We start from the raw sequence: 23139 nt of genomic DNA on the forward strand, positions 1-23139 counted from the left end.
TTTCTCAGCTTCCCAGCACTGCCTCCTCCAGGGAGCTCCAGGCCTCCAGTGCCAGATGGGTACTGCTAAAGCATCTGGCTTCCTGGATTGAGCAGCTCTTGGGGTCTCAGACTCTCCACCATACAAAGGACTACCACTGGACCCTACTGCATGAGTTTTTTTATAATAATGTATACACACATTTATTTGGTTCGGCTCTTCTACAGAACCTTGACTATATGATAATTGGTACTGAGAAGTGGGGCTATTACTGTGACTACTTGACCACATGGTTCTTAGATCTTTCACAATTTCTTCCTGTATCCTGAAAACTTTAAATGTGGATAAATTAAAAGGTAATATACTGGGGCTGGAGAGACAGCTCAGAGCACTTGCTGCTCTTGCAGAGGACCTGGGTTCAATTCCCAGCACCCACATGGTGGCTCACAACCATCTGTAACTCTAGCTCCAGGGAATCCAACCACCAAGTGTACCGGGCATGCATGTGCGCAAACATACATGGAGGTGAAATGCTTATACATATTAAATAAAAGAAAAGAAATAAATCTTTTTTAAAGGGAATATACTAAGAATTCTTTTGTGGAGGAAATTCCAACACAGCTTAACATCCAGGCTACAGCATGGTTATTGTTTACTGCTCTTAGATCTACAGTGAGAGCAGAAACATAAAAAAGACACTATGTGCAGAGGAAGGAACATGGGCAACTTTAAGGAACATGTGCAGACAAGGTGGGTGTGCACAAAGCAGCTGCAATTGCTGTAAGAGATTAGCATCATTAAAGAGGAACTTCCCAGGTTGCACTGGGACAATAGGAAAGGTACTCAATAGCTCCACCTTATGAAAACAGAAAACCTTTTGAAAGAAGGAGCTGAACTAAGAATGCATCTGAGGGGGTTCCCTGCTCAAAAACAACAACAACAAAACAAACAAAGAAACAAATGGCCTAAGGCCTAGAGAAGTGTTTTCCAGTTCAGACACAAAAGGGCACAGAGGTTACAACGGCTGCAGGATGAGGGAACCAAACAGCATCTTGGGCTGCCAGCAGAACACAGCAGCACTGTCCACATGGTGGTGGCTTTGCAGTTAAATTCATGAGCTGAGGAGATGGTAGAGGCTGCACCCACGGTCAGACAGCATCTCTCTGCCTCCTAAATGGACACAATGGGACCAGCTGCCTCACGTCTGCCACAGCAGCTAGAGAACGGCTCTTGCTGCCACATCTTCCCTACGGTGTTACACTACAGCCTCGAACTGGGAGCCCAGATAAAGCTTCCTTCCTCAGTCGCTGTGTCAAGTATCTGGTTACAGCAATGAGAAAAGTGGTATAGAAGCAACCCAGAGCTTTAGCCCCGAAGCACAGTCACTCACATTTGGCTCAGAAGCAACGATCTTGTTCCTTTGAGGTAAGAGATGTGTTTTAACGGTGGGCTAGCACAGAAGAAAATGGTGGTGGTGGTGGTGGTGATGCTATAAAGGAGCTATATTTAAATACAAAACTGAAATGCAAGATTTTTGTAGGAGTTTAGGACAAAAGCCCTGACTTGAAGGTTTACAACAGAGTAGGTTTGGCCACTTGTCCCAAAATGTCAACTGAAAAGGCAGATGAGTGGTGAAAGGCAGGAGAGAGCTCTGTCCCATGTGGCTGTACTAGGAAGAAAAATGTCTGGTGACCTAAGATCTGTCTTCAGGATTCTCAAAGGAGACCTGAGAACAGTGGGGCATCTGCAGGGCTGAGAACTCAGCAATCTGGATCAGGGTGGTCTGCTTGACCGCTATCTGGTCTACCAGGAAGTCTACTGCCAGAGCAGGGCAACAGAGTTCTTGCTGTGAGATTACTCTCACATAAGGGAGTGGCCTCACAGGGTAACTACTCCCACTTGGCGGGGTAGTATCACCACTGTGTGATCTGCTTACAAAGTTCTGGAATTTTAAAAAAGTATCTTAGATTCCTGTCTTCACTTTTGTATTCCACAGAGAGGTTAGGTAAATTTAAGGTTAATGAATTTTGGATTGCTGTTTTTAGATATACTCTCCTTAAGTAATTAATATGGCTATGTGCAGAGCTGAGCAGGAATCTGACCCAAAGTTTAAGATGACAAAAGAGACATACAACATGAAGTCTGAGGTGCCAACATTTTATTCAGGTTTCAGTTACCAACTATGGACCTATAAGTGAAGAACCAGTGCTTTTTAGCACAGCAGCCTTTTGAGTCCCTATCAGATCAGACATGCAGTTAGGATTCATGAAGTGTGGGTGGGGCATGTGTGAGCCCTGGGGTTTGAGTCTCGATGTTTAAAGTTAAAAAGAACCAGAAACAGGGACAGACAGAGAAAATAAGAAATCCAGAGAGTACTTTGACTACAGGGGAGAGAGACTGGCATTTTTGATAGTGTGTGCTCAGGGCAATCACTACAGTTCTTTTAGCTGTTCAAAAGCAAACTGGTCTAAAGAGGAAGGCTTAAGAAATCTGAAGCCAGGGTTTTAAAAGTTAGATAATTAGCGTGCTCTCCTACCTGAGACTCCACTAAGAACACCCATGCTAAATGCAGCTAGCCCTGAGCTAAAGCACTGTATTGATAAACTTGCTACTTACACGCTTCCCTTGCTGCAAGTCGCTATTGATGAACTCTATTCCCCAGGCCTGCATTTTGTTATTGCTCTTACTCATCTTTATTTACATGTATGTACACTTTGACCCATTTTGACATTGGTTATAACAGAACTGACTACAAAGAAATTAAAGCTTTCTTTTGAAAATGATACTTTTCTTTTTGAAAAATATGTATTTTTTTAAAAGATTTGTTTATTAAGTATACAGTATTGTCTGCTTGTAGGCCAGATGAGGACATCAGGTCACATTATAGAGGGTTCTGACCCACCATGTGGTTGCTGGGAATTGAACTCAGGACCTTTGGAAGAGTAGGCGGTGCTCTTAACCACTGAGCCATCTCTCCAGCTCCGAAAAATATGTATTTATTTAAACATTTTCTTTTTCTTTCTCCTTTTCTTTTTGGTTTTTGGAGACAAAGTTTCTCTGTGTAGTCCTGGCTGTCCTGGACTAGCTTTTGTGGAGCAGGCTGGCCTTGAACTCACAGAGATCCTCCTGCCTCTGCCTCCCAAGTGCTGGGATTAAAGGTGTGCGACACCACCGGCTTAAACATTTTCTTACTGTTAAGTAGACTTAAATTTTTTCACTTGTTGTTACAGACTATATTGCTATGACATGCTGGTTTTTGTTGCTTTTAAGACAGCATCTCTCTGTAACCCAGGCCAGCCTTGAACTCTGGACACTCCTGTTTTAGCTTCCCAAGAGCTGAGATTCTAGGCATGACCACACTCTGCTAATCTTGTATACTTCTTTCCCCAGATCTTTGATTTGTTACCCTGCATATAGTGACTTAAACCAATGATCACTTACTAGCTTCAAACACTAAGGATGATGAATTCAGAGAAGACACAACAGGGATGCCTCTCTCCCAGCTGGACAGTAGAAGGCCCAGGGCTAGAATCGTCTGAATGCTGCTCACTCCCTCATTCAGTATGCCTGTCAGCTGAAGCTTAGCTCAGGTTTTTGATGAGAATACCGCATGTGTCTTTTCATGTGACTGAGTTCCAAGGACAAGCATCCGGAAAGAGCAAGCCAGAAAGAAGCTATGCACCTCACACCACAGCCTCATATGCCACATCGCGTCACTCCCAACTCAGAATGTCTGAGATTTCTCAAGCCCTCCCTGGTTCAAGGGAAGGAAAAGTAGATTCCACCTATAGACAAGAGTGGCACAAGTCTGTGACAGCTTGAGGCCTAACCAGTGCTAAGGCCATTTACTGGAAGTAAAAAGGCTGGACTGGGGTTCAATGGTAGTGATTGCCCGGCATGAATAAGGCCTACCCCTACCCTCAAAAGGAGAGAAAATGAATACAGGCCCTTGGCAAATCCTTGAAGTCAAAATGTTCTTTTTATAGCTTTACAATAATTATAAATATTACTTCTTGGGTTTTGTTTTGGTTGGTTGGCTAGTGGGTATTTGTTTTTTGAGTAGGGTCTCATGATATTATAGCCATGCATGGCCTGAAACTGAGTACACAGACCAGGCTAGCTCAATAGCTTGCGTTGATTCCCTTCTCTGCCTCAGCAGTGAGGGACTCCAGGCAGGCCCAGCATACAAACGCACTCCTCTCTCAGAAGTGAGGGTGACAGAGACTGATGCACAGTCCTTAAGCATGCTGAGCATTAACTATGGCTCTTCTATGAGCTGCATAGGAACTAATGTGGGCTGCCTTTTAAAATTATAAGAGATGGGCAGGAGACATGGCTCAGCAGTTAACAGCACTGGCTGCTTCTTTAGAGACCTGGGTTCAATTCCCAACATCCACATGGCACCTCAAAATTGTCTGAACCTCTAGTTCCAGGGGATCCATAGGACCAGGTATGCATGTGGTGCACATAAAAAATACCCATATACATAAAATAAAATAAATAAATCTTTAAGGCTGGAGAGATGGAGAGATGGCTCAGAGATTACTAGCTACTCTTCCAGAGGACATGGGTTCAATTCCCAGCACCACATGACAGTTCAAAACTGTAATTCCAATTCCAGATTATTCTACACCCCACACAGACACACATGCAGGCAAAGCACCAAAGTACATAAAGTGAAAATAAGTAAATAAATAAAGAAAGAAAAGAAAAAAAAAATTTTTTTGTTTGTTTCTCGAGACTGAGTTTCCCTATGTAGCCTTGGCTGTCCTGGACTTACTTTGTAGACCAGACTGGCATTGAACTCACAGCGATCTGCCCGCCTCTGCCTCCCGAGTGCTGGGATTAAAGGTGTGTGCCACCATGCCCGGCTAAAAATAAATAATTTTTGTTTTTGGCTCAGAGATTAAGACCACTAGCTACTCTTCCAGAGGACATGGGTTCAATTCCCAGCACCACATGACAGTTCAAAACCGTCATTCCAGTTCCAGATTATCCTACACCCCACACAGACACACATGCAGGCAAAGCACCAAAGCACATAAAGTGAAAATAAGTAAATAAATAAATAAAAGAAAAAAATTTTTTTTGTTATTTTGTTTTTCGAGACTGAGTTTCCCTATGTAGCCTTGGCTGTCCTGGACTCATTTTGTAGACCAGACTGGCATTGAACTCACAGCAATCTGCCCGCCTCTGCCTCCCGAGTGCTGGGATTAAAGGCGTGTGCCACCATGCCCGGCTAAAAATAAGTAATTTTTGTTTTTGGTTTTTCGAGACAGAGACCCTGTGTAGCCTTGGCTGTCCTGGACTCGCATTGTAGACCAGGCTGGCCTTGAACTCACAGCAATCCACCTGTGTCTGCCTCCCAAGTGCTGGAATTTAAGGGGTACACCACCACCGCCCAGCTAAAAATAAATAAAGTTTTAAAAATTACTACATGATGATTCATAAAACAGATAAGATGAGCATAGCAAAGCACAATGTGCATCACAGATGATCAAAACCCAAGGTAGATCCTTCAGATCCATGTCCCAAGATAAGATCCTCTAACAAAGTGAGTAAATTATTAAGTCTAACAAATTAAGGCACAAGATTCAACCTAACACTAGAGCTTTACAACTTCTAGCAACTCTCTAGTTTACACTCTCTCACTAGTTCTTGCCCAGATTGCAAACTTCTATGTACTGACAACCGCTACTATTCTGGCAGCAGTACATGGTGAGTGCCTGCCCACAGCTGCCTCCCCTTTTCAAAGAATACGCAAGTTCCTCTGGCTCTCTCTGCCTATTGAAACATGTGGAATAAATCCAACTTTTTTTTCTTTTTTAAGAGTTTGAGAGAAAACTAACAGGGCAAGCAAACTGTAAATCTCTGGCCTATTTTGTTCTCTTCCCTATGGTTCAAGATTCTAGACGGTCATGGGCTCCCAGCCCTCCCTTTACTGTAGGTGCTACAAAGACCTTTACCCCTGACCATAACCAAATACTAGAATAGTTACTCAGGTACTTGTAAAAATAAACAATGCAAATCAAGTTTTAAAAAATTATGGCCTGGGGACTGGAGAGATGGCTCAGTGGTTAAGAGCACTGTCTGCTCTTCCAGAAGTCCTGAGTTCCCAGCAGCCATATTGTGGCTCACAAACATCTACATTGGGCTCTAACGCTCTCTTCTGGTGTGCAGGTATACAAGCAGATAGAGCACGTGTGTGTGTGTGTGTGTGTGTGTGTGTGTATAAAATAAATCAATCCTTTAAAAAATTATGGACCGGTGAGATTGGCTCAGAAGGTAAAGGTGCTTGATGTACAAACCTGGTGCTCTGAGATCTATCTCAGGAACACACTTGAAGGTGGAAGAAAAGCTCTGCCTCCATAGGCATGCCTCACACACCATACACACACACATGCACGCGCACACACATGCACGCGCACAACATGCATGCACACACACGCGCGCGCGCACACACACACACGCGCGCGCGCACACACACACACAATATTATTTTTCCCTAAACAAAATAAGCAGATGAACAAATAAAAAGGAAGATTCAAACTGATAATGCGGTATAGGAAACATAAACACAAGTTCTTTTCTGAGTTTCAGTCTGGGACACAAATGTGTCATCTCCAGGACCTTAAATGCTGCTGTGCTGCCTCTGTCAACCAAGTGACAGAATGAATCATCATCCAGGAAATGGGCCAGTGCTTGAGGTCAAACTAGCTGTCGTGAGAGGCTTGATAAACATTTACAGCCTATCAACCAAGGGCACAGGTGTCTGCGGCTCACCTCCCCTAAGTGGTAACCGCCCTGGTTTAAGTAAAGATCAGAAGCAGAAGCCACGAACTGTTTGAAACGCTCAGGAAGGTACTCAGACTTGCAGAGCAGATACACTGACCCAAAGCATCAGTTCCCTAGACACTCAGGATCCCAGTCGACGAAGTGATCCACAGCTTCCAGGGAGCTCATGCAGACTAAGGCAAGCCACTCAGATTAGATTTTCACACCCCACCAGACTACTCAGTGTACTTCAGCTCCTTTATACCTTTTGCAGACTTCCTGCCTCCTCCTCCCAGCACGCTCGGAGCTTTCAGGGGATGACATTACTTTCTGCAATAAGCTAAATAAATAATTTATTTTTCGCTATGCTGTGTTCCTGTTCTTTACATTGTTAAGGAAATGACTGATGAGAGGGATAAGAAGAATTTTTGCTAAATACCTTTTAAAAGTATATAATATAGTTATTACTAAGTAAAAAATGAATGACTTTAGACTTGTTTCACTCTATTATAAGTTCATCAAACAACAGTAACGCTACTAATATTCAGTCTTGTTGGAATTTACCTATGAATCAGTGTATTGCTGGATGTCAGCAGACAGGAAAATTCCCTGTTTTTATAAGCCTAGAAAATGACACAGCAGTTGAAGGTGGCAATGAGTTTGACATCTTTAACTTATGGAAACAAACCACAGGGCTGGTGAGATAGCTCAGTGCCTTTCAAGCACCCACGTGAAAAAGGTTGGCACACATAATCCCAGTGCTGGGAAGGCAGAGATAGGCGGGTCCCCGGCATCATCTACTTAGTGAGCTCAAGGCTAGTAAGAGATTCTGTTTCAAAAAGTAAAACCAAAGCTCTATGAGGTGGCGCACGCCTTTAATCCCAGCACTGAGAGGCAGAGGCAGGCAGATCTCTGAATTTGAGGCCAGCCTGGTCTATACAGCAAGTTCCAGGACAGCCAGGGCTACATAGAGAGATGCTGCCTCAAAATAATAACAATAGTGTGTGTATGGTGTGTGAGTGTGTATGTGTGTAAGAGGTTTTAACTGCTGAGCCATTTCTCCAGCCCCTACAGATTTCTTCAAATCACAGATATGATATACTGGGCTGGGGATACAGCTCAGTAGTACAGCCCTTCCTTAACATGCACAAGGCCTTGAGTTTGATCCTAGCACCACACAAAACACATGCATACACATACACACACACAGACACACACACACACACACAGAATAAGGAATGCCAAACTTTTTTTTTCAGTTAAGGGATATAAAAAGTACACAATCTCTTAGAATCTTACCAACTAAAATGACCATTGTTAACATAATAATATATGCATTATTTTTGTTATTGAAATATGTTATTTTATAGTCAGTTATTATGTAGACATATTATTATTATTTATTATTTTATTTTATTTTATTTTTTGGGGGGTGTTTTTTGAGACAGAGTCTCTCTGTCTTTGGCTGTCCTAACTCGCTTTGTAGACCAGGCTGGCCTCGAACTCACAGCGATCCACCTGCCTCTGCCTCCCAAGTGCTGGGATTAAAGACATGTACTACCACGCCCAGCTAGACATATTATTCTTAATTTGTAGTAAGCTGGTAAAATTTTCTTGTGCAAGTAAATATTCATAACTATAATTTTTAGAGCTGGCATCATCTAGTTAGTCTGCTGCTGTAAAATACTAAAGGGATTACTGCTGGTTTGCTTTGCTAATACAAAATAATGTAAAATAGCATGTCAATGAGCTGTAAACTCATGGCTGTAAGTGGCCAGTTTAGTGTGCTCTCTTATATGCTCCATAAGGACTTTGGTATCTTTCACCTGCTTTTCAAGCATATGGCTAATTTACAGTTCTTTAAATATAGAGGACCAAAACCACACTCACGTATGAAAGCTAGCTGGAACACCGTTACGCATATTATAAGTGCTTTCCCTAAAACATTCCTTTTAAAGGAAGGCATTTTAACCTAGACAATATTTCAAAGCACATTTTATCTTTCAAAGGCAATTTATTGATCTCCACTTACTGAGGGCTGTTTGTCTTTTTCTTTCAGACTTTCAGTTAAATTTCTCAGTAGCCTAGCAATCTCACAACCCAGCTTTAACCAAAGTAGTCACCTGCATGAAATCTGCATTAATTTTATAGTAGTGCCTCTATAACTACTTTTTAAAACAAATTTGTCGATGTTTAAGGACTATCAGCTGCCCACTAGTGCCTCCCATTTAATATTTTTTTACATACGTATACAACAATCAATACACAAAATATTTTCATTGCCCCTAAATCTCTCCTTCTAGTCAGGAATGGTGGTTTACACCTGTAATTCTAACACCAGGAAGGCTGAGGCAGAAGGTAGAATGGTTAGGAAAGTTTGAGGCCAGCATGGACTAAACACCAAGACCCTGTGTCAAAAAAACAGATGAACAGATAGGGCTGGAGTGATGCCTCGGTAGCTAAGAACACTTTCTCAGGCCAGGCGTGGTGGCGCACGCCTTTAATCCCAGCACTCGAGAGGCAGAGGCAGACAGATCTCTTTGAGTTTGTAGACCAGCCTGGTCTACAAAGCAAGTCCAGGACAGCCAAGACTACACAGAGAAACCCTGTATTGGGGGGGAAAAAAAGAACACTTTCAGAAGACCAGAGTTTGGTCCCCAGTACCCACAGAGGGAACAGATCCAGCGCCCTCTTCTGGCTTCCTTGGGTGTGTGCATGTGTGCCTTCACCCCCTCAGCACTAGATTATAGGCACAAGCCATCACATCTAGCCTTTTACAGGAACGCTAGGATCAAACTCTGGTCCTCAAGCTTGCGTAACAGGTACTTTGGCCACGGAGCTGACTCCCAGCCTCCTACTTCCTAATACATACATTAGAGCATCATGCCCTGGGCTGGAATGAAAACAACCAGAGAGAGCAGTGAGACAGGTGTGCAGGACCACACGCTCCAGTCCTCATGAAGCTTGGACATCACAGCTTCATCTCCTGCTCCAGGTGGAGAGAGCAACAGTTTAAGTTCTGTCACTCAGCGTCACCTTTCAAAAGACTACACATTACTAACACAAACACTAATACCCTAATAACCCTATGTTTCTACTTCCAGCCTAGAACTGTGGGTAATAATGACATTCGTTTAAAAGTGATGTTCTGCAATCCTTGATTGACAATGAGCTCTTAGAAAGGCTTTTAAAGTAAAATTCTAAAATGCCAAGGGAAAAAAATACTAGGGAAATAATTACATTATAGCCAAGTGATTACTTATTTACCCACTATTGTCTACCTCACTGTGTGGTGCCATGTGGCATATATAAGATTAGCACAGGAGTCTCCTTTGATGAAACTTACATTCTACTTAAGTAAGATACAATGATTTGCATGAAGCAAGACAGAAAAGGCCATGTACGACAGCACGTGCCTGTAAAATTGAAGCCAACCCGGACTATGTAGCAAGTTCAAAGCCAACTACCGACCTAAGAGTCTATCTGAAAACAAAACAACAACAACAAAAGATATAAACATAAATGTGAAATGCACACGATATGTATAGAAAACTACACAGAGCACCTCTTAGCACTATTTACTGTCAGTCTAGGACAGACTGAAAGCATGGAAAAATTACAGAGAGAGTTGATACTAATGATGGCTGCAGAAATGAGCCACAGGCAGCTCCAAATTCACTTATTAAAAGAAAATCTGCTTAGTTGTCCTTCAACTTGCACAAGAATAAAAAAGGGAGAAAAGAAAAAATTCCAGACACATATGTAATACTTTATTTAGTTAGTTTTTTTTTTTTTTCAAGACAGGGTTTTTCTGTGTATCCTTGGCTGTCCTGGACTCTTTGTAGACCAGGCTAGCCTCAAATTGACAAGAGATACACCTACCTCTGCCTCCCTGAGGCTGGGATTATAGGCACGTGCCATCATGCCTGGCTAGGCAATACATTGTATATATGGAGATTTTAATCTTTTAAGATTTATTTTATTTCACACGTATGAGTGTTTTGCCTGCAGCTATGCATGTATACTATGGTGCCCACAAAGGTCAGAAGAGGGAGTTAGATACCCTGACACTGGAGTTATGAACAGCTGTCAACTGCCATGTAAGTGCTGGGAATCAAACCTGGGTCCTCTGTAAGAGCAGCCAGGAATCTTAAGCAGTGAGCCATCTCTGCAGCCTCCATATGAATATTTAAAATAAACAACTTTTTAAAATATATTTGGATATAATGTGGTATAGCAAATAATATTAATACCACATGCCAACTGTATAAATATAAAATATTCAACTTTTCTATACCCATTTCAAAGTTTTGGTTTTATTTTTAATTGTATGTATATGTGGTGTGTGTGTGAGTACAGTCCCCTCAGAGGCACCAGATATCCTGGGGCTGGAGTTACAGTTTGTGTGTGTGCGCTTATGCATTATATACCTTGCTTATTTATGTGATCTTGCTTATAGACACCACAATCAAGATATGTATCAGTGGGCTGGGAGCCTAGCTCAGTGGTCAAGGGTTTGCCTAGCATTTACATATGTAAAATAATAAAACATTATTCAACAGTACCATCAATATAAACTTCTTATAATATTTCTCCTTTATAGCAAAACCAGTAACTTTCCCCACCAAAATTTCAGTTTTTTTTTTCATTTAGTTGCAGTTTGAGTCATTTGTAAGTCTGGTTTGATTGCACTTTTGCTTCTCAGTTGGAGTCCCTGTATAGTAAGCTGCCTTGATGTGAGAGCTGGGAATTGAACCTGTGTCCTCTGGAAGAACACAGTACTCTTAACCACACTGACCATCTCTCCAGCCCCCATCTCAATGAAGAAGAAAAACAAACAAAGCCACAATGTTACAGATACACAGTTTAATATATCTTCTAGCCCTCTTGATTCCTCCCCACAGGTCAAATGGTACCTTAGAGTACTGTACCCTTCCTATGTGTATATAACTTTGTTATGACTATGTATTTTGAAGTTTTATACAATCTTTTTTACATAAATGGTACCACCATGCATATCTTTTTGCAAGTTACATTTGTAAAACTACTAGGGCTTTCAAGACTTTTCTGGAATAGCACCAAGGCACCCTTGTTTTCCGGCATGGTTTTCACTAACTCCACAGGAAACTGAGCTTTTAACCACCTGTCAGTTTCTGTTATCTTACTGTATGGAGCTTCCAAGTGAGAGGCAAAAGCTTGATCAAGCCAGACTTACAAATGACTCAAACTGCAACTAAACGAAAAAACTAAATGAAAAAACTAAATTTTTGGTGGGGAAAGTTATTGGTGTTGCTATAAAGGAGAAATATTATAAAGAATTTCATGTTGATGGTACTGTTGAACAGCATTTTATTATTTTACATATGTAAATACTAGGCAAACCCCTGACCCCTGAGCTAGGCTCCCAGCCCAGTGATAAGTATCCTGATTGTGGTGTCTGTAGGCAAGATCACATAAATAAATAAGGCATATAATGCATAGACACAAACACAAAGACAGACAGACAGACAGACACACACACACACACACACACACACACACACACACTCTTAAAAATATAAAAAATCTTTTTTAAAAAGGAAAGTCCCATTTGAGTGCCACAGGGTATTAGGTAGATGTAGTTATTTAGATAGGGTGCTTGTTTGTTTAGAAACCTTGCATTTCTAAGAACTGGGATTGCTAGGAGTGATCTCCCGTCTTTGTAATCACATGCCTATGCATACCTCTGGCACTTGAGGCAGAGGCAGGAGAAAACACGAAGATAACAAGTTCAAGCCCAGCCTGAGATACATAGTAAGACCTTGTCTCAAAAAGCCAAAGACAAGAGTGGGCAACAGGGCTCAGCAGGTAAAGGCTCTGGCTGCTAACCCTGATGACCTAGCTTCCACCACAGTAATCCACATAGCAGGAGAAAACCAGTTCCTGCAAGTTGGTCATCTGGCCTCTGAAAGCATGCCCTGGCCTGTGTGTACCCCCTCACTACCACCACTAGCAAATAAATTGTAACCCTGTTCATTTATTTCAGTCACCCTGTTATGCAGCACACATCCAAAGCTTCCTCCTTCCCATGGCAAACCCTGTACTCTCTGCTCAGCAGGCCTGCATTCTGCGCCATCTCACCTGGGCTCACTTCAGCTTTATTAACTTCCACATGGAGGGCAGACCTTGCAGAAGCTGTCTTTCTGGGCCTGGTTTATTCTGTTTATTAGTTTGTACTCCAGATTAGTCTACGTTGTCACAAAGGGCAGGATTTCCCCCTTTAAGGCTGAGTGCACACTGTGTGTTATGTTTGTGTATGCACATTTTATGGTCATGGATCCTTAGGCTGACTCTCTTTGTGAATGACGCTGTATTGAACACAGGATTACTTTGGTTTCTTTCCATATATACCCAGCAGGAGAATTCTGGATCACATGGAAGTTCTATTTACTTTTTGGGGGTCTGGAGGACAGTTTGGTCAACGAAGAGCTTGGTTTTGCAAGCACGAGAGCATCCATTTGACCCCCAGAATTCAGGTAAAGAGTCTGTGTGTGACTAGTAATCCCAGCAGCAGGGAAGCTGTCTAGGGCTCACTGGCCATGCCAGTCTAGCCTAACTGCTAAGTGGCATGCCAAAGAGAGACCTTGTCTCAAAGGTTGATGATATTTCTTTCTCAGGATACCTAAGATTGTACTCTGACTTCCACATGCATGTGAACTACAGCTACATATACCCCGTAAACACATGTACCTGCACACACAACAACATCATCGTCATAAACATTTATAGTGGCCATATATAGCTAACTCCACTTTTATTATGCCAGCACCCACTAGAACCATTCTACTTTACTTTTAAACTTCTGCAAAGCCTATCCATCCATAGAAAAACATAAATTGTCTCATCTCTTTAGCCACTGATCATGAAGTTTAAAAGATTATCATTTTACAGAGTATGGGAGCAAACCTTTCACACCAGCTGTGGTCTAGTTTAGTCACCCACTTTTCCATGGGCATTAGTCACAGGCAGCTCCATGGCTCTAATGCTCTGCTGCATTTTGGGGAGGCAGGTTATTAAGTGCTATACTGTGTGAGGACCTTCTAAGCAGTACTTAAGCTTCTAAATATAACAAAAAATGTATTCAACACATTTCTGTAAGAACTCACAAATACTTGTTTATGAAGAGGCAGATTTCCAAAATCCTATGTATCTGACAAAAAAAGGGAATTTCAGCATTTTTCTCCTTAAGCATTTTAGGTTTAAATCTTTGCAAAGCTAAGAAGACTTAAGGTTGGAAAATATAAAATATTACTCTTTTTATTTCACATGCCAGTTTACATAGAACAGGTTTCCTTGTCAAATTTCATCAAGATTTATGATTAATGCCCATCTTCGTGTTGAGGCTTCAAATATGCTAAGCAAACTCTACAGTGAACTACACCTCAATGAAAGATTAACCTATTGAATGACTGCTAGCATCTGCTAAGTGCCTGCAATGGGAACTGAGCTAGGCACTTCACACAGACCATTCTTTAAATTCTGAAGCTGGTGCTAGCTACTATTTTAACTCTATGGCTAAGAAAAGTAAATAACAGAGTGCATGCTCTTTTCTATACTATTATCCAAAAAAACAAGCTTCTTACAATTGCTCTTAAACATACCCCAGGCACCTAGTCAGTCATGTGTGAGATACTGTATTCAGCTTTAAGGATACACAACTATTGCCCTTGAGAAGAACAGTTTAGTGTGAAAGTGTTTGGGGGGAGGGAAAAAGGGTGGTACTCAAGAACGGACCCAAGGTTTCATGAATACTAGGCAAACGCTCTACCACTGAACTATAGTGTACTACTTCCAGCATGAAACCTCCCAAACGTTTGTAAATCTGGGGCTGGAGAGAAGGCTTCATGGTTAAGAGCACGGGTTGCTACTGCAGAAGACCTGTATTCAGGTCCTGGCACCCACAGAGTGCCTCACAAAGATCTGTGACTCCATTTCCGAGGGGCCCAACACCCTCTTCTGGCCACACGGGGTACACACACACACCCCTGGCCACACATGATACACATACATACACGCAGACAAATGCTCATGCACATAAAATTAAAAAGGAAATAAATCATTTTTAAAAGTTTATAAAGCAGCCAGGCATGGTGGCACACACCTCTACCCCAGCACTCAGGGAGGAAGAGGCAGGTGGATCTCTGTGAGTTCAAGGCCAGCCTGGTCTACAAAAAGTGCAGGACAGCCAGGGCTACACAGAGAAACCCTGTCTGGAGGGGGGAGGCAGGGGAAGGGTTGTAAAGCAGTTAAGATTGTTAAAGGGTGTTCACAGGAAACAGTGGCAACAGTGGTGAAGGCAGTATCTACGTGTACAGACTTGCTGTGTGCCTGCCACTGCACTTTGGAGCGTCTATTAATCTCTCCTATTACCCTGTAACTTAGTCTTCATTATCCCTCTTCTAGAGAAGCAGACTGCCCAACTGGCTTGTCCATGGTCATGCAGCTACCTACTAAAAGGAAGAATTTGAATCTAGGGAAATCTGGCTTTGAAGGCCATGATCTAAGCCATTATACTTTTTTTTTTTGTTTTGTTTTGTTTTGTTTTTTTGTTTTTTTACAGTCATCTAGTAGAGAAAAAATCATCACAAGTCCTGTCGGCTCAATCTTTTTTTAAAATATATTTTATTAATTTATTCATATTACATCTCAATTGTTATCCCATCCCTTCTATCCTCCCATTCCTCCCTCCCTCCCATTTTCCCCTTACTCCCCTCCCCTATGACTGTGACTGAGGGGGACTTCCTCCCCCTGTATATGCTCATAGGGTATCAAGTCTCCTCTTGGTAGCCTGCTATCCTTCCTCTGAGTGCCACCAGGTCTCCCCATTCAGGGGACGTGGTTCTCGGCTCAATCTTGATGAGGCAGGTTGTAGGAGAACTTCTGCATGGAAGTAATGCCAAGTCACAGATGGAAAACACCCAGGGACCAACATGCAGAGGTACAGTGGGTTGGATATGTGATGTGAGATGCTGAAGAGGAAGTGGACAGAGAGGTTAGAGAGCCTTGGCAGGGGAGGCAGTACTGTTCACCAACTCAGACTCTAGCCTCCAGGCAGGAATTACTCACGAAAGATTTCAAGTGTAAGAAGGCCTTTACATTGAAGGCCACATGGAGAAAACACAGTCAAGCAAAAGGCCACTCAGTGGATAAGGAAGACGTGAGAGGGGGAGGCAGGTTATTCCGAAGCCAGAAGGCCAGCTCACCTCATCTGGCAGGACTGGCTCCACAGTGAAAAGGAGAAGAGCTAAAATGGCTGTCACTTGAGCCAATTACCAAACTGGTAAGTGATGGACAGGACAGGAAGTAAGCTTAGAAAAGCCTTTCTCCTCTACTCACTAATAGCTTTAGTATCTAGCTTCAGCCTTTTCCCTCCTCACTTCTAATAAAATTAAAAATTACCACTACTCATCATTTCTTTATGTGATATTCTAATATCTTTATAATTATAGATTAGGTTACTAAGTCCTTTTGTTTTGTTTTTGTTTTTCGAGACAGGGTTTCTCTGTGTAGCCTTGGCTGCCCTGGACTTACTTTGTAGACCAGACTGGCCTTGAACTCAGTGATCCGCCTGCTTCTGCTTCCTGAGTGCTGGGATTAAAGGTGTGCACCGCCGACACTGCCGCTACCACCACCACCACCACCCAGCACTAAGTCTATTTTTAAATACATCAAAATAACTTTGCTATCTTCCCTGTAAGTTTTTTGTTGTTTAGGGGTTTTTTCCATTGTATTTTGTGTGTATGACTGTTCTGCCTGTGTGAATGTATGTGCCCTGCATGCATGCCTAATGCTCAAAGGCATCAGAAGAGAATGGCCTGGAGTTACAGATGATGCGAGCCACCCTCTGGGTGCTGGGACCCAACCCTGGATCTTCACAAGAGCAACAAACGCTCTTAACTGCTGCGCCAGCTCCCCAGCTTCTTGGTGGATCTCACGCCCCGTTCTTCACTTCTCCTCCGCCTATGGCACTTCTGATTGACCTGCCTTCTCCTTCCGCTTTGGTTACTCACAGATGTTTCTCCATGCACTAAAACTTGAAAACTGTTATATGCTAACTGTTCATACAATGAAGGTAGGAATGAGACTGAGACGTGCTTTCATTTCCGTTAGTCATTTGGCAATTAAATAGCAGTGACAGGCCAAAATGACTACAAATGACACAATTAGCTGAATAATTCTCTTACAGATGCACATCTAAAAATTAAATTTTTCCAAAAATATCACTCTAATGGAAGAGTGTTCTATTCCTAGTACCAAATATGGCCTAAGAAAGGACTTTACTTATTTGTCACTTTGACTCATTAGCATGTTCCTGTTAACTCATCTGGCAATTTAGAGACTTTATATTAAACCGTGGTCATAAGTTATTAGACTGGACGCAAAGTTCAGTGCTTCGGTCCTTGCCCAGCACACACAGAACTCAAGACTCCATCCTCAGAACTGAAAACAAACAAATGACATGGTGCTTTGTAGAAGACTGTACCATTAAATGTGTAAGATTAAGCTTTGGTCACAACTAATAACACAGGCTAAGGAGAACAGCTTCTCCGTGTTCAAAAATGAATTCAATGTTTAGAATGTCCTTTCCGTAGTTTGAGTTCTATTCAGATGTAAGAATCTCAAGAGCAACTCCTCCAAGTGCCTCAGGTCTCAAAGTTTGCAGGTTATTGACTACAACTGCAAGTCAAGCACAGACCAAACCCTGCTGGCATGCACAAGTACATGCTGTAAGTCTTATTTACATTGAAAATTCACATACGGACATGTTTCTCAGGATTGGTATTGTGCGACCCCACTGAAAACCTAAGGTACCAATGTAGGCTCAAAAAGACTTTCAAGCCAATGCTACTCAGAAAAACCCTGTCTCAGGGGAAAAATAAAACTAACTTTCAAATCATCTCATGCTATCTGCATCCTTCATGGGAGCATTTAGGTAAAACTACAATATCTATGTTAAAATATGAAAGGTTTGTCTAATGAAAGCTTTAGTATATGTGAATTTCTTTCTTCTTAATTCTAAACTCCAGGAGGTGCAAATGCAGCAGCTGTTTCAAGCATGAAGTTTTGTTTGTTTGTTTTTTGTTTTTCTTTCTTTCTTTTTTTTTTTTTTTTTTAAGATTTATTTATTTATTACATATATAGTGTTTTGCTTGTATGCCAGAAGAGGGCACCAGATCCCATTAGAGATGGTTGTGAGCCACCATGTGGTTGCTGGGAATTGAACTCAGGACCTTCGGAAGAACAGACAGTGCTCTTAACCTCTGAGCCATCTCTCCAGCCCCTTGTTTTTCTTTTTTAAATTCTTTCTGCCTTTCAAGTTCAGACTAAATTTTAAAAAGAAAAAGAAAAGAAGAAGGAGAAGGAGGAGACGAAGCAACTCGGGCTGGAGAAATGGCTCAGTGGTTAAGAGCACTCTCTGACTTCTTTTCCAGAAGTCCTGAGTTCAATTCCCAGTAACCACATGGTGGCTCACAACCATCTATGATGTAATCTGATGCCCTCTTCTGGCCGGCAGGTGCACATGCAAATACAGCACTCAGACACAAAATAAAGAAGTAAATCGTTTTTTTTTTAAAAGAAAAAAAGAAAAGAAGCAACTTAAAACATCTCATGACATGAAAGAGGGGGGAAAATCCCCAAAGAAGAAAAGAAACTTGAAAATTGGGGGAAGGGGGTGTCAAGTAGAAAAAAAATTTCATAACCCAGTTCTTTGGGGTCCTAGTTCTCTGCTCCAGATACCAGCAGCAGGACCTGTAGCAGAGGCTCTGCCTTTGAGGCTCATAGAAACATGACTCTCAAAGTAGAGAAACAAACGAGCACAGTTAGGACACACAGTTAGGGGAGCACAGTTAACAACACTTAATGAATTAGTGAAATCCTAAGAGGTTTCAAAGATAAAATAAGCTGCGGAAGAGCTGGGCAGACGTTCACCTCTTCATCCTTGTGGATAGGGTTCCACTCCTGTAACCTCTGCATTTCAAAACAGCTGTTTCTTGGCTAGGAGGAGGGTTGTTTGTTTAACCTTGTAATAATTTCATCTTCTTCCTAACCTTGGCATTTTCCAACTGTTAATGAGTTCTCCTAACCACTTACGTAGCTAAAGATCTAGGTCTGCAGTTGGGTATGGTGGCACACACCTGTAATCACGGCACTTAGGAGGTTGAGAAAGGAGGACTGCAACATTTGGAGGCCAGCCAGGGCTACATAGCAAGATCATGGGATGGGGTGGGGGGGTAGGGGGTGAATATGAAACTGATGAATATGTTTCTTAATATTATGTTAAGTTTCCACAATCATAGCATCATTTCTACTAACTATGGTAAACAAGAAATTATTACAAATTAGGTTTTGTTTATTTGTTTGTGTTTCAGAACAGGGTTTCCTCTGGGTAGCCTTGGCTGTCCTGGACGCGCTTTGTAGACCAGGCTGGCCTCCAACTGCCTCTGCCTCCTAAGTGCTGGGATAACAGACGTGTGCCACAGTGCCTGGCTCAGATGAGATTATTCATCAGAAACAAGTGTCGATAGAAAGGCACAGTTAAAAAATAAAAAACTGGGTGTGGCATTGGATGTCTTTGAAGCCCTGGGAAGCAGAGGTCATTCTGGTCCGCATAGTGAGTTCCAGGCCAGCCATGCTACACAGTGAGACCCTGACTCAAAACAAACAAACAATGTTATAATGACAGTCAGGGCTGTAGAGATGGCTCTTCGGTTAAGGGTGATGGCTCACAAGCAAAGGATAAAAATATAATGAATCCCATTATTTTAGGTACTAACCAAAACAAAACAAAACAAAACAAAAAACACTAGCACACACACAAAAGACAGCTCTCCAGATAAAACCCAGAAGCAGGAGTCAAGAAGGTTTCTACCTCCTTCAGGGTCAGAAAGCTGCATTCTAAGGACATTTAAAATGCAATCACGCCCACCCACCCACTCTTCTCCAAGATTTGCTCACACAAAACAATTAAGCAGACTTTAAAGTTAACAGGAAATAACACAACTGAAAATAACGGGTGTGGTGCCACCTCCGGTGCAGCTTTGGAGCTGTGAACAATGCAGACAACAACTGTCAGATCAGGCCTTGGAGCCCGATACAATAGCCATTCCTGCTCAGTCACAGCTGGCACGCGGCTCCTTCTTTCTTTTTTAAAAACAGGACTGCAAGCTGCCCGGACTGGCCTTGATCTCACTTTGTAGCTGAGAAGGGCCTGGAACTCCTGACCCTCTTGCCTCCACCTCTCCAGTGCTCTGATTACTGGCATTCAGTGCCATGTTTGGCCTCACACCTCATGTTAAGAGAGAATTAAGCTATTTCAATTCAAGAATAAAGTTACACAGAACCCAACACTGCTGAGGTCAAGCGCTCATGCCAAAGTTCTCGTTTGTGTTGTGAATCCACACATTATAAGCATCTGAAATCATTTACCTTTATTAATTTAATTTAGGCTTGGGGCTGGAGAGACTGCTAACAGTACCTGCTGCTCTTTGTAGAGGACTCAGGTTCTGTTGCCAGCACCCACATGACAGCACACAACAGCCTGTTAACTCTTGAGGATTCTCTTTGGCCTCTGAGAGCTCCAGGCATGCGCATGGTGCACATCCATACACGCAGGCACAATACTCATATACATAAATAAATAAATCTAAAGAAAGAAAGAAAGGCTAGGCATAGTGGCATGCACCTTTAATCCAAGCACTGGAGTGCAGGCAAAGGCAGGCAGATCTCTGTGATTTTGAGGCCAGCCTGATCTACACAGTGAGCTCCAGGATACCCAGGGTTACAGAGGGGAGTGCCTGTCTCAAAATGCCTTACACTGGGTATGTAGTATATAATCCCTGAATTTAAGACTGCGGTGGGGAGGCAACCATGAGTTTGCCTGGCTGGACCACAGACCTGCTCAAATCACTCACACATAGAGACATAGGTCTTAATTACACAGTAGCAGGTAGCAATTTGTAATTTTGCTAAGGAACAAGTGTGTATCCTATCATACAGACCATAAAGGTGGTATTCACTCAGCTGTAAACACACCTAGCAGTAACAACACCTGCGCCTCAAGTGTCTCTCATTTCACTTCTGTTTAAGTGTAAGCAAAGGTCATTGAAAAACGTCCTTTATCCATTATGGCAGAAATAGCTGGTACAAAAGGAGATTAGACTTTGTGGTTCTTCAAGGTCTAAAGGTGTCAGTAAGCCTTGCTCAGGCCTCATTCATCCTGACTTGACACGGGATTTAGGCTTAACTGGTTCCCTTGCCTGCTGCAGCTGAGAAATAGGCACATTTTGACAGAGAAAAGTACCGGAAAGAAAAAGAGGGACGAAACACTACCATGGTACGGTGGTAAGAAGTCAATTTAACGTAGGAGGAGACTGCCAATACCGTCACACAGCCTAGAGCACTGACCATATTAACAGTACAGTTCAGAAGTTAATGTACTTAATGATGACCTTGCTCCACCAGAGGAGCTTGTATGAAGTGACTTCTGAGTACTAAAAGAGGCAAATATCCTCCTTATGGGGGATGCTATGAAGACTTCTGCTAAAACAACCATGACACTTAGCTGTTAACGGACTAACATCCATTCTATGAATAACCAACTTAACTCCCCAACGATACCAAATTCTGAGGGAGAAAGTCTCAAAAGTGCCATATGTACAGTTCAGCAAGGCAGAGAACCAACCTTTATGACACTAATGACATAATAACATTTATCACCCTTCTCTCTGTAAGCACTCAATAGGCTCCCCCTTTAAAAAATATCTTTGCTAACCTTAGTTTCCTTATATCTTAATGAAATAGGGGAAAGTATTTTAATAGTTTTTGCCCTCCTACTGTGAGGAAAACCACCTCACCTAGAAACAGCTGGTCTAAGCATATTCCCTCCTTAGAAAACAGTGCTTTAAAACCAACTAAATGTGGACGTGGGGAGGGGGGAGTGTCTTACAAGTCGGGGCAATAGAAGTACCTGAATCAGTGATTATGTTTGACAGCTCCTATTGGGTAAAGGACAGAAACTATTCCACAAAACCCTTCAAGATTTAGAAACACTTTATGTTTTCTTCTTATAATAACAATGGTAATCAGATATAATGGTAGACATTTCAGAGATTATTATTCACCAAGTCCCTACAGCCAAAGGGAAAACAGAATACCTACATGCCAAGAAATCTGTAAGCTCCATCAAGCATCATTAAGAAAACTTGTGTTACTATCACCTTGCTTCTTTTAGTAAAAGCAATGACTTGTGATATCTAGAGAAAAATGGGCCAAACACGCAGAGTATACCCACCACACCCCTCAAAGAAAATGTAAAGGGTTAGGCAAGGCGCTGTCAAGAAAGAGCTGAGCCTAAGGAAAGGCACGACTTGGGCGACCCAAGTGAAATCCCTGCTCACACAACCTTAGCCGGCGTCCCCAGATAGGAGACAAGGAAAAGGTTATCAGGAGGGATCGCCTGGATGCTGAGGGAGTGGACGGCGGGCGCGGTCACTCTACCCAGCTCCCGCTAGGTACCCGTCCAGCAGTCACCGAGGACGCCGGCGGACTGCCGCCCGGTCCTCCCCGCGCCCTGCAGCGCCTCCTGCCGCTGCCTCCATCCCCGCTCCTCGAGTCCCCGAGCCGTCGCCCGGCGGAGGGCCGTTCCCCGCGGCGCACTCGGCACCTTTGATGACGCGCTCGGTCGTGGAGAATTGAGGACGCCTCCCGTACATGGTCTCCTCCCGGCTCCGGCGGCCGGCAGGACGCGAGCCGCCGCCTTCGTCCCCAGCAGGCTGCGCTCGGAGGGTCGGCAGCCACCGTGCCGGGCCCCGGACTTCGGGGCGTCCTCGGACGGCGGCGGCCGCAGCGCTGCTCCCTCCCTGCGGCGGCGCCCGCGGCTCGGCGGGGACGACCGCGTCGAGAGCGACGGCGACCGCGGCTGAGGGGGAGACAACTAGGGAAGATCCGCGACTGCGCGCGACCGGGGCCCCGCGTGCGCGCCTCCGCGCTCACAACTTCCCGGCGGCCCCGCGCGCCGCCGCCGCCGCCGCCGCCGCCGCGCTGTGCGCACGCGCGTCTCTCGGCTCTCAGCTCGGGATACTAGCCGCCGGCCGTTGGCACGTGTGTAGGGAGGATGGACCCAGCCTGCTGCTTGTCGCCCCAACCCCAACCCCAACCTGGAGCGTCCCACACCAACCAGCCCCTGGAGCCTCAGAGGCAGCAACGGTCTTGGGAGCAGTCCAGTGTCCTGATTCTCGGTGGCACCGAGTCTGTGAGAGAGACTCTCATCAGTGAGAGCCTCTGTCTTCTCATGAACCCTCCTTACCTCCGGGTCCCCCACCCACTTTTGTCTCCAGAAGAAATTAA

At 43.4% G+C, this 23139-nt stretch overlaps 1 protein-coding gene across 3 annotated transcripts in view; it reads right to left on the bottom strand.

Moving 5' to 3' along the window:
• The window catches only part of Ppp3cc (protein phosphatase 3 catalytic subunit gamma), a 77327-nt gene extending 54689 nt beyond the window's left edge, over window positions 1–22638 (bottom strand). For 2 of the 3 annotated variants that reach the window (XM_051160794.1, XM_051160792.1), the window contains exon 1: window positions 22457–22638. In XM_051160794.1, the coding sequence (XP_051016751.1) occupies window positions 22457–22505 (49 nt within the window). In that variant the 5' untranslated portion in view covers window positions 22506–22638. Of the gene's footprint in view, window positions 1–21951; window positions 21998–22456 lie in introns of those variants that run through there. The other variant, XM_051160793.1, reaches the window with a different exon arrangement.
• Between the last annotated feature and the right edge of the window lie 501 nt (window positions 22639–23139).

Source organism: Acomys russatus, chromosome 18 (assembly GCF_903995435.1).
Source record: "Acomys russatus chromosome 18, mAcoRus1.1, whole genome shotgun sequence".
NCBI classification, from domain to species: Eukaryota; Metazoa; Chordata; class Mammalia; order Rodentia; family Muridae; genus Acomys; species Acomys russatus.